Genomic DNA, 12,718 nt, shown 5'->3' with positions numbered 1-12,718 from the left:
GATTTGAGGTCTATTTTGTGACAATTGAGGTCTGTTTTGCTACAAGACAAGAAGATGTAAAACAATAATACCAAAAATTACTCTTGTATTGCTTATAATCCTCCTTTTAATATGTAAATCTTTAGTTCAGCTATTCATGTGAGGCAACAGGTAGAATATGTAAAATTCTTTTATACAATATAAGAAAGTTCTATGTGAAATTCATATCAAAAAAGTTTCTTTGTACAATTTAATTTTAAATGTTGAAGATTGTGTGAATCTTTTTTTCTCTCTCCTACATCATTTATTTTAATGATGGAGGAGAGATAAAAAAATATTCACACATAATTGACACCATTCATTTTAAAATCTAATGGTTCAGATTCATTCTCATGTTCTCACATAAAAATGTTATTCTCATAGTATATATATATATATATATATATATATATATATATATATATATATATATATATATATATATATTTGTGCATATCACATAAATAAAAAATTATGGTAAAGTATTTGTACGAACACATGGGTAACCAGACCAAAATTCATGCGCTCTATTGAATATTAACAGGAATTAGAACTTACTGATTAAAATATTGAATATTAACGGGAATTAGAACTTACTGATTAAAATATTGAATATTAACGGGAACATAAAGTTGCTGATCACAATATTGAATATTAACGGCAACGTGAAGTTACTGGTGAAAATAGTGAATATTAACGGGAACATGAAATTATTGATCACAATATTGAATATTAACGGGAACCTGAAGTTACTGATTAAAATATTAAATATTAAGGGGAACATGAAGTTATTGATCACAATATTGAATATTAAAGAGAACATGAAGTTAATGATCAAAATATTTGAAATTAACGGGAATGAGTACTGATCAAAATATTAAATATTAACGAGAACACGAAGTTACTGATCAACATATTAATTATTAATGAGAACATGAAGTTACAAAAGACTGTTTAGACACAATTTAATTTTGGTGCTTTCAATTTTGTTTCTGATTTTTTTGGACACAATTTAGTGTTAATTATTCTTATTTTTTCCACAAAACGTTAATTACTTTTAATATAAATTTTTTCTATTAAAAAATATAAATCTGAAACAAATGCGCATCCCGTACCAGAACCGTGCGAACGCACGGGTTTGTTACTAGTTCATGAATGAAGTAATACCAATACAGTGAAAAATAATTAAATGGCTATTGCAATTTGCAACCTTTTCCTCATTATATATCTGATTTAACCTAATCATCAGAATATTGAATCATACATGCACACAACACGTAGTGTTACATAATAGTGAGTTGCTACACAAACAACTCTCAAGATACTTCCTCAAAAATAGCAACTTCAACTATAAGCATATCTATCTCAATTAGAAGGCAAAGCCAACAACAACGACGATGACGGCAGCAACAGAAAATTGAATAGTTGAGGCACCACTGGTAGCCTCATCGGCTGCTGGGGAGGCCCCGGGAGTAAAGCCGTCACTAACAGGGGCGGGTCCAGGAGCGAAAAGCTCAATGGGGTCACTGGCTTGTGCGGGAGGGGCTGAAATATCTTCTTCTTCATTAGAAGTTGAAGGTGCTAGTGATGGAGCTAAAGGAGAAGCTGTCGGAGAAGATGTTGGTGTTGTTGATGATGATATTGCTGCTTTTGGGGCTTTTGATGATGATGTTGCTGCTTTTGGTGCTGATTCTAATAACGGTGATGATATAGGTGATGTAGATGGAGCTACTTGAGCCATAACCATGCCGGTCATGACTACAAAAATGAGGACTATAACAAATAGTTGACGTGCCATTTATTTTAAAGTTTTTATTTTGTTAATTCTTAAAATAAAGACAGTTTTTCTGTATCAAAGAAAAACTGTTGTTATTCTAAGAATGAACGATGATTTATTATAAGAATGAAGAATAAATTTGATTGAGATGAGTATTTATAATAAAAAAATATTTCACGTGTTTGAGAGAATTTAGGAAAATGAGAGGAGGATATTGTATTTAGAAATGAATGATTACATAAGTGGCCAAAGTTTAATATATGAAAGGTGTTGATTGATTGTCTACAAATAAATGGAAAATTGTAATGGCTTTGGCTTGAATTGAGTGCGAGTCTACCGGAATGAAATGGTGATATACATAGCTTAGGGAGTTAAGTTAATTTTGTCAGCATAAAAAAATTCAAATACGTACTATATAATTTTTTAGATCAAAATCCATCTAAGTATATGTTTAATTTGGAATAGGCAACTTCATATGGAAATTTGACAATTATTCTTCATAAACTCTATAAATAGATCATCATGTATTAAATTTCATAATTTGTTTTAATCAAATCCAAAAGTTAATCAACAATGTCTTAATACATTCACTATTTTATATTTGATTTTATCTTACTACTAGTGTCTTACCCGTGCGTTCGCACGGGTACCCGTCGTTTTTGCGTATTGTGATTGAGAAAAATAAAAGATATTAGTAAAAGATTAAGTTTTTGGTAAAATTGAAAAAGTTACAAAAATAGTAATATTTTATTTGACAAATTATAATGAAGGAAAAGTTTTAAAATAATACCCGTAGTTTTCGCGCATTTGAATTGAGGAAAATAAAAGGTACTAGTAAAAGATTAAATTTGGGTTAAAATTGGAAAAGTTATAAAAATACTAATATTAAAAAATTGAATATTAAAACTAAAAAGTAATTAAGAAAACGAGGGGTATTGGACAATAGACATTGGACAATGTTGTCTATTGTCCACAAAGTCTATTGTTCAATGCAATAAACTTAGTTACATTTACTTTCAACATACTAACATCGCTTCCCGTTAATATTGAATATTTTAATTAATAACTCCATGTTCCCGTTAATATTCAATTGTTTGATCAATAACTTAATGTTTTCGTTAATATTCAATATTTTGATCAGTAACTTCATGTTTTCGTTAATATTCAATATTTTGATTTGTAACTTCATATTCCCGTTGTTATTCAATGTTTTGATCAGTAATTTCATGTTCCCGTTAATACTAATATTTTGACCAGTAACTTCATGTTTCCGCTAATATTCAATTTTTTGATCACTAATTTCAAATTCCCGTTTAATATTATAATTATTCCTATATATAAATAATTTTATTTTGGAATTATCTATAAAAAATGTTAAATCAATAGTAAATTTATTGTTGTTATTATTCAATATTTAATTAAATGACGCGTACCATATAAACACCCGTGTGTATCCGTACTATATTATTTTGTATTTGAACGAAATTGACCCATTAAAATTTTAATTTTAATATTTCAATTATCTTTTATATATATATATATATATATATATATATATATATATATATATATATATATATATATATATATATATATATATATATATATAAAGAGAGAGATAAATATATATTGATTATTGATGAATTTGTCCGATTAAAAGTTTAAATTTTATAAATAAGAAACAAATTATTATGCAATGACAAATATGAAAAAAAAAATAGATACAAAATAAGAACTCCTTTTAAAAAAACAAACAATTTCATTATTTTTAAAATTTATGAAAAGACTCGATTTCTTAAACTAAATATACTCCTACAATTTTTTACCTTTTAATGTTTGCAACAATTTCTAAAGTAAAAAATAGGAGTAACTCTCATTGGAAGAAGTAAAAACTGTAATTGTCAGATGCTGATGTGGAATATAGTGGGGAGACCTGCTGATGTAGCAGCATGTGGGTTAGGAAAAAACATTTCCTTTCTTATATGTTAGATATTTTGAAATAAATAGTTAAATTATTTTTTGATTTTATAGTATTAGAACTCAATAATTAAATACATGATTTCTTGAAAATTTAATATATAACATTTTTATATTCTATTTATTTTAAAATTCAAAAAATGTATTCCTATTAAAAAATTAATAAAGAATTTAAATTTAAGGGTTAAATATACAAACCCCCTGTAATGTTAGGGGGATTTGTTTTTAGCCCCTGGTAAAGTTTTTTAGATTCTATCATTATAGTCCCTGAATGCATAGATTCCAATTCTGAGTGACCTGGCAATCCTGCTGGATTTTTATTTTATTTTTGATTAATTTTTTAAAAGCCACGTGGAATTATTTAATTTTTTGTTAAATTTTTCTAATTTTTTGTATTAATTTTATATTAATATATTTTTTTTTTATATTTTCTTAAATTATTTTTATTAATATTTTTTAAAATTATCAAAATATCACATTGGGGTCTAAACTTGTATATATTTTCATAGTTCCCTAGTGCCCTACTTATCCTCACATTATTTTTTATTCATTGAATTATTTGTTTTTTCGGTATATAAACACTAATTATGTTTTTATATCCAACGATGTGGGACATCATCTACAAAAAATAACACTGCAGCACCATTTTCAACGAGCAAGGCCATTTTGAAAAAAACTAACACTGCAGCACCACGACACCTATAAAAGAGATAATTTGATGGAACATCCCATTATTATAACAAGCTATCATTTATATCTCTTACTCTTTTCCCAGCATGATAGTTTTGATGATAGTTTTCTGCAACACTTAGTATTCTGTCAGCACCTCTTCAATCCAAGGAAAATCCACACCACAGCCATTCACTTCAAACTTCTAAGGTGACTCACTAGAATAAGTAAGAAAACTCCCTCAACCTTTAGCTTTAATATTAGCACCATTTTCAACATATTCCACATCAAGAATTGTTCCACCACTATTGAACATGTTTGTCAACTGGAACGTGAACTTGTGCTCTAAAGTGAGAGTTGAAATAACCATAGATGTTGCATTAGGTGAGTTAATTAAGATTAAAAGTTATGCAGTATGTCATTAATAATATTTTCGTAATAACAAAAAACAAGTAAAATATAGGTATCAAAGTCTAAGATAGCATCCTTGGTGGCTGATGTCTTCTCCAACACACAGGCTGCAGAAAACTCAGGTAAGGCTATAGATTTCGTATTTGAAGAGTTAAATTCGAATGAAGATGAATGCAGCCAGCAACGGTAAATCGGAGCATTCATGGAAATCTAGTTGGATAATGGTTTGTTTGTTCATGTTGAGATATCATATATATGATTATTATAAGTTAGCTATGAATGAAAAATATATTTGTACAAACTAGCCAATGAACCCTTGACAAAAAACTAGCCAATGACAACTCTTCTTTTTTATATACAAGTTCCTCTTTTGTACTGCTATATTTCCTTTCAAATATTTTTGGATTTCATCTCGTGTCCATTACTTGGTAATTGATTTTTGTTTCTATATGCTTTTGTATGTTGATCTCAGGTGGAAATAGCAGTGCAGTCCAACACTATAATTGAACTTAAGGAAAAAGTCCCTGTACGTACTTGCAATCCAGGTTGCTTTAGTAACAGTGTTTATATACTATACTTTTAGTCCCACATCGCTTGTTGAATAAACAGAATAATTGTTTATATAACAACCAAACATTCAAACTAATGGAAAATAATGGAAGAGTTGGTGAGCCACTGGTTAACTATTGAATATTATTGGGCTTAGGTCCAAATGCAAATTTAATATTTTGATTAATTAAAAAAATAATTTCTAAAAAATATTAATAAAAAATATTTAACAAAACGTAAAATAAATAAATAATACAAAAAGTAAAAAATTAAATAAAAAATGAAATAAATTCCACGTGGTTCTTACAAATTAAATAAAAATTAAAATAAAAATCCACGGAATCTGGAAATTTTGAGGGTGGTTTTAAAAAAAATTTTTTTACAGGGGCTTAAACCTAATCTCGCTAATATTACAGGAGGGTTTGTATATTTAACCCTAAATTTAATTGTCACTAAAAGTGTAACTAATACACTACAAGTCTACAATTTTGATAATATATAAAAATAAAAAAAATAAAAAATGAATTTTATTTATAAAAAAATAACTTAACTATTGCACTACAATTTTTATAAATTATAAAAATAAAAATAATTTACTTAATTAATGTTTTACAACACCTCTTTCCTTTGTTCCCCAAACATTCATTCTCCATTTAATTCTTCCGGTCGGTTTCAGCCTTTTATTTCCACAATATCAGTTACGATTTCAATCTCGATATCAGTTACGGTTTCACTTCCTCCATATTCCAAATTGCAAACTGTTTCTGTAACCATTTATCTTTCAACCATCCAATTCACGTGCCCTAATATATATAATCCGTTTAACAAAATACTCAAATATGGTTAGACATGTGGAGCAAATTAGGTACAATTTTTGTAATAAAGTGCACTTTTTGTAATCACATAAAAGGAGAATAGATACATTATTGTACACTGATAATTGTGATGAATAATATTAATGTTAATGATAAATGAAGATAATAAATCTTTTCAAATTTAACGTGGGATATTTGATTTGGACAATCAAAGGAATAAATGATTTTAATTTCTTTTAATATTAATTTATTTTCATTCAAAGTAAATCAAACTTAATATATGTATATATTTTGAATGTTTTGATGCCAATTAAGGTTCTAATTGTAACGAAAATTTGGATAAACGTTTTAATATTTTGAGGTCAATTATGTTTTAACGTTCTAACGTAATATAGGCCAATCATTTTCTAACGTTCTAACATTCTAACAATTTTAATTATAAACACTATATTAAAATAAATAATAATATAATAATAATATTATTATTAAACCATCATTATTAATAATTAATAATAATATAATATCTAGCTAATAATAATAATAATAATAATAATAATAATAATAATAATAATAATAATAATAATAATAATAGTTTTATGATGATAATAATAATATTGATTATTTTTATAAATGAGCGATTTTTTAATGTTGATTAATAATTGGGATATCTCTACATTAAAAAATATCTTATTTCTAAATATATTTAGTCAATTAATGATCAATTATAAATATATTTATATAACAACATTAACCCCAATAAAATTAAAAATAATTTAATTCTTGCAATTTTGAAAATTTAAAATTAATAATAATTTGAAAAATTAAGAATTCAATTCTCCAACAAATAATAGAAAAATCTCAAAAAATAAGTATTTAAATTTTCTATATAGTTTTAGAATATATTTTCAAAATAAGTATTTATAATTTAAGGTTTAAGAATACTCCTATGAATAATAGAAAAAATAAACTCACAACAAAAAATTAAAAACTTAAATGTTAATAATTTAATTGTGTACAAATATAATCATGTGTTATTAGATTGACTTTTGAGTTTTTTCGTATTATTATTTTTTTTTTGAAAATATTTTCATATTATTTTACTTCTCTCAATCGCACATGTTATTATATTAACATTATTATAAATAAAATTATACTAATTCTACAATATGTGGCAGTATAAGACTAATTTTAATATTAATAAAATATTCAATTAAATTTTTTTGTTATTATATTAATAAAATTAAGAATATTTTAATTTTTTGATAAATAAAATATAAACTTATATATAACAGAATAATATTAGTAGAAAATATATTAATATGATAATATAATTGTTATAAGTAACATTAATAAAATAATTTAATATATTATAATAATAAAATAAATATTAATATTATAAAATTCAATTTTGAAATACCCGTGTATCGCACGGGCCAATGATTTAGTAATTTTCAATCATCATATTATGTAACTATATGATAACCTAATGAAAAGCTAAAGCCGAAGAACCTCACAAACTTCATTGACATAGGTATTTCAAGTTAAATAAAAGCTAATATATTATTCTATCGTCACTAATTTGAAATATTTTGGTATGTATTATCTTGAAGACGATAAATGATTTTTATTTGTTTTTAATATTAATTTATTTTCATTCAACTTTAATATACAAACACAATATATACATATATTTGGAATGATTTGAGTCCAATTAATTTTTTTATATCTCTAACAGAAACAGTCCTATTTTATTAATATTGCTTTAAATGCCAACAATAATTAATATATGATTTGTTTTAAGGTGTTGCTTTTAAAAAAATAAATAAAAGAGAGGTCTTAAAATAGAGTATTGCAAGAGAAAGGCAAAAAAAAAAGATACAAGAAAAATAAAAATCAAATATTAATTAGCATATTATTTAAAAATATATATTAATTTTATATTTATTAATAAAATAAATTGATAAACTAAAGTTTTTAGATGAAATATAAATATTTAAAGAAATAAAATATTTTCTAACTTTATAGGAAATAATTTAAAATTGTCAATTATGTGAACAAATGTGAGTTATAATTGTATACATTAATTACAATTAATTAAATTTAACGATTAAAATAGAAAATTAAAAAAAAATTATGTATTGTCGATATTTTTTATCTTTTTATTTATTTATCACACTATTAATATTTATTATTATAATATAGTATTATTTTTAATTGGTTGATAAAAAATATATGAACCAATTTATTTCAAGTTTTTTTTGGCACATAAGGTCTACGTCTTCTTTGCCCACACATTTCATGCCGCTAATAGCTAAAGCATAGAATGAAAGAAAATTAGGAACTAAGAAGATGCTTTTTCCAATCAATTATTTAGTATAACTATACAAAACATTGCCAAATCATATATCCTAAAATTGAGACAAAATTGAATATAGAAAATGGAACCATCTTTTCAGCATGTGGTATCAGCACTTCTCCTTAGAGTTAACATTGTTCCCTGTTGTCTCGAGATTCGGCTTCCTACAAAATATAATTGTCTTTCGCAACTGTAATCCAAGTCGATTTTGGTTAATGACTGCTTTAGTGTCCTTCAAAGTACATGTCATAAAGTCACAGCAGCCTCGAGGCCAGCATTACCTGTAAAAGAGAGAAGCCTAAGTTCAATATTTTAGAGTTAACACAACTATCAATACCCATCATTGAAATACCTTGTAATTTAGAGTTAACACAACAATTCAAGACACAGCAGCCTCGAGGCCAGCATTGAAATACCTTGTAATTTGTAAACTAATAACTGATTAATACATGTATCCCATGTTTTGGATCCTGTAGAGCTCAATAGAGCAAGTAGGGAACTCCAAACCTTGCCTCTTTTAGTTTTTGGATCGGTGAGCCCAGCTTTGCGTCTTCCTTTTCATGCACAGTGCAGATGTGTACCAAATTATATCTTTGAAAAATTAACGTTGTCGTTCTTCTGTCTCGTGAAAACGATGAGCAATGTTTTTGTTGCTTCAGCGTGTAGAAACTGAACATGAGTACCCTGATGTTGAAAGTGATGAGTTGAGTGTGAGATTGAGAGAACCAACTGAGAGTTGAGAACCACTCGGCACCAGCATCACCGACGGTTTCCCGAACAGATTCAGAAACAACCTCACAATCTCATCTGCAGAAACGATACAATCAAAAAATGAAACTGAATATTAACCACTATCGTCGTTGTCGCGGTGGTTTCCGTGGTCGTGGACCTTTCTTAAAACCTCATAATCGCAAAAAGTAACACCTTTACATATGTTAAAATTGAAAGTCCCACAAATTGAAATTCATTAACTGCATCAAACCATATCAGAAGAAAATACTCTAACCAAAGCAACAATAAATCATTAAAATCGGATTGGCAAGTACCTGAAACGGATTTGGTGTAGCTTTGACTTCTGCATCTTGGAACGGTGGCTTCAAGGTCAACAACTCAACAAAAATGCATCCCACAACCCACATATCTAAATGTCTGTTTAAGGAAAAATAACTGAACCACTATTAGAATGCTTTCAAACAGAATTCTGACACATTTATTTATTACACACAATTGATAAGTCTACCATTCAATTATGTGTATCAAAGTTAAAAAACAAAAGAGAAAAAAAAAAGTAACCTAAGTAAGGAATTGGAACTTGTTATGCTTTGTTTGTGTCAAATTGGGAAACATCGGTTGATTCAATAACGATTGAATTAGGAAACAGACAGATTATACTGGAGCCTCATGCCCTTCGAATTTAAATAACCTTCATCCCGTTAAATCCCACACCTGATAAGAGTTTCTTTGCTTCCTGTTATTGTTCCTTTCCAACACAGTATATTATCCTCCTCAGGGAATGCAGATATACCAGAATCTCCACTCATCTGAAAATCCCACATAAAACACACAAATAAATCAATCAGTCCGATAAGAAAAATATTGATTCTACTAATCGAACCATTCAGTCCGATAAGAAAAAGTAAGTTTATAGATAAACCGGCAGTGTAATAAAAATGGGCAACATGAAATGTAAGCATTATTAACGATACCTGTTACTGCCTCTGTATCAACAGCAGTGCCCGCTCCACAACAACTTGTCTTATACCGGGTGAAATAAAATTTCAGCACCACACTTTTTCTGCAGTTGATGCTTCCATAGCTTCCATTTGAAATAAAAAGAGTTGACAAATTACAAAGGAAAATCTAAGAAAAATCGAAATAAAAAACAAAAACAAACAAACGGAGAGATTGAATTGTCATACCATCTTTGCAACAAATTGAAAAACATCGAAATTTCAGAAAGAATCGTAATGAGGTTTGCATAAAATTGAAAAGTCACACATCAACCATATTGAACCCGACACCACCAAACTCGCCACCGAAAACGCACCACAATTGATCTACCACCGTAAAACCGCACACCTCTGTAAAACCGATGAAAACGTCAGATCCGCTGTAACGCCGGAAACCCCATATTCGTTGTCGTATCAGATATTTTGGTTGGTACCCTGTTTCTCCTTTTTGATATCGCAGATTCTCCTTTTGAAACGATTCTGAAACTGTTACTTCAATTGCATGAATATAGGGAAGATTGGAAGTGGAAAAGGGAAAACAATAAATCACAATGATTTGGGTGGAAGCGGTTTGGAACGTGGATTGACAGAGAGAGTAAAGAATGTGTAAGTGCAAGATCATGAGAGGTTTAAAGATCCACCCTTACAACTGCCGCAGCACACAATGAGGAGGAAAATGATGTGGATTATTGTGGGAAGAGATGCTGATGTGGCATAGCTTAGAGATGGGATAGTGGTAGACTCTTTTTATATGATAGATTTATTTGATTAAAAATAATAACAAAATTATTATTATTTTATGTTTACACAATCTTAATGAAAAACGTGGAAACATAAGGGGATGTGATTGTGAAAAAATACATGAGGTAGAAAAGAGAGTTGGTTTAAAGAACATTTTGGGTGATGAGAATGGAAAACAGTAGAGTAGATGACATTAACAATCTCTAATACGTCAATTTTTCACGTATACTTTTTTTTTGTGGTTAATATCATATTTTTCAGGGTCATATAGGAGCATTTTAGTTTATCTCTAATAAAAAAAAATAGATTTTAATATTGTAATATCAATATTCTGTCATTTTAATTTTGAACCTTCATGTGTATCTAACTCACCCATTTCGCTTAGGTGGCATGTTTATTGTTTTTTTTCCTTCTTTTTTAAAACTATGTGAATTTTTTTTGACATGTCATTTGATAATGTTATTAAGAAATAATTTGTTAAATACAAAATTTTACAAATTTCGTCCTTCTTATTTTTCCAAGGTTTTTTCTTTAGCCACCTCCCTATGGGGGTCACCCCCAGCGAAAAACCCAAAATACCCCTGCTTCGAAAATGAACTTCCGAAGCATTGATTTTTTTAAAAAAATTTCACAATTCGGAAGTGCATCTCTGAAAACACCTCATGGGGTGTCTTCGGAGATGAACTTCCGAAAACACCTCATGGGGGGTGTGTTCGGAGATGTACTTCCGAAAACACATTTATTCAGATTTTGGGGGGTTTCGGAAATGAACTTTCGAATTATGCAAAAACTGTGTTTTTTTTATGTTTTTTCTTAACAGTCTCGCATTTTTAATTAAACGCAAACGCCAAATAAAATAAGCAACAGATAAACTGAAAATACTAATATGATAAATCAAATCCAAATAATATATACAAGCCGAAAATAATAATAATACTGTGCGAAAGATACAATCCGAAAACAAAAAATAAATAAACCCGACCACTACTGGGTGTGCCTAACCCTCTCTCCCTGGGACCTCCTCTGCCGCCTGTATGTCGCCGCACGGCCCGCATCAGTGACGATCATCTCCATCACGGCGACTGCCTCTGGACCGCCCTGCTGAACGACACCTCGATCCAACGCGTCCCGCCCAAGCATCTCTATCCGCTGGCAGATCGGCATGAGATCAATGGCGTGGTCATCCTCGGCCTGCTGGTTCTCTAGGATCTCCTCGTGTGCTGGCCTAGGAGAGCCGGGAACGTCGGGTCTCAGTATAGGATGTGACACCCGATAGAACCATGTGACGTATCCCTCCTCACTGTGCCAGTCCTGTGTGACCCGAGTGAGACGGTACTCCTGCGGTACCGCATGATGCTGCCAGTCCTCCCATATGGCAGTGAGCTGCACTCGGGTCACTGTGTCGGGAGCAGCCTCAAAGGGTGACCTGGGTATCCGCTGCACGAATCCGAGCGTGCCAGCCAACCTGAATGTAGAGCAATGCCGTCAAAGGGGATAATCTGAGCGTAGTCGCTGAACGGCCTCCAGGTGACGTCGTCGTGCATCGTGCGGTCCAGGTATCCACGGTATGGTCCCATCGCATCGTTCCCCCTCTGGAGAACGTATCTGGCGGCCCTGGGCATGGCGTCCACGTACGCAGGATCGATGTGAAAGCCGTGGATGCGGGAGAAGTAGG

At 29.6% G+C, this 12,718-nt stretch overlaps 1 protein-coding gene across 1 annotated transcript; it reads right to left on the bottom strand.

The window, feature by feature from the left end:
* Positions 1-1,200: 1,200 nt before the first annotated feature.
* On the bottom strand, positions 1,201-1,917 carry LOC131624319 (classical arabinogalactan protein 11-like). The gene has a single exon (XM_058895267.1). It carries the CDS (start codon positions 1,814-1,816, stop codon positions 1,388-1,390), a length of 429 nt encoding a protein of 142 aa, XP_058751250.1. The 5' UTR covers positions 1,817-1,917; the 3' UTR covers positions 1,201-1,387.
* Positions 1,918-12,718: the final 10,801 nt, after the last annotated feature.

This window comes from Vicia villosa, unplaced genomic scaffold (assembly GCF_029867415.1).
Source record: "Vicia villosa cultivar HV-30 ecotype Madison, WI unplaced genomic scaffold, Vvil1.0 ctg.000114F_1_1, whole genome shotgun sequence".
NCBI lineage: Eukaryota > Viridiplantae > Streptophyta > Magnoliopsida > Fabales > Fabaceae > Vicia > Vicia villosa.
Note: the sequence above shows the minus strand (reverse complement) of the source record. Positions and strands in the feature narration are given on the sequence as shown.

Excerpts from the sequence above, each read along its gene's own strand:
- LOC131624319 (XM_058895267.1), bottom strand. The coding sequence starts at position 1,816 with ATGGCACGTCAACTATTTGTTATAGTCCTCATTTTTGTAGTCATGACC.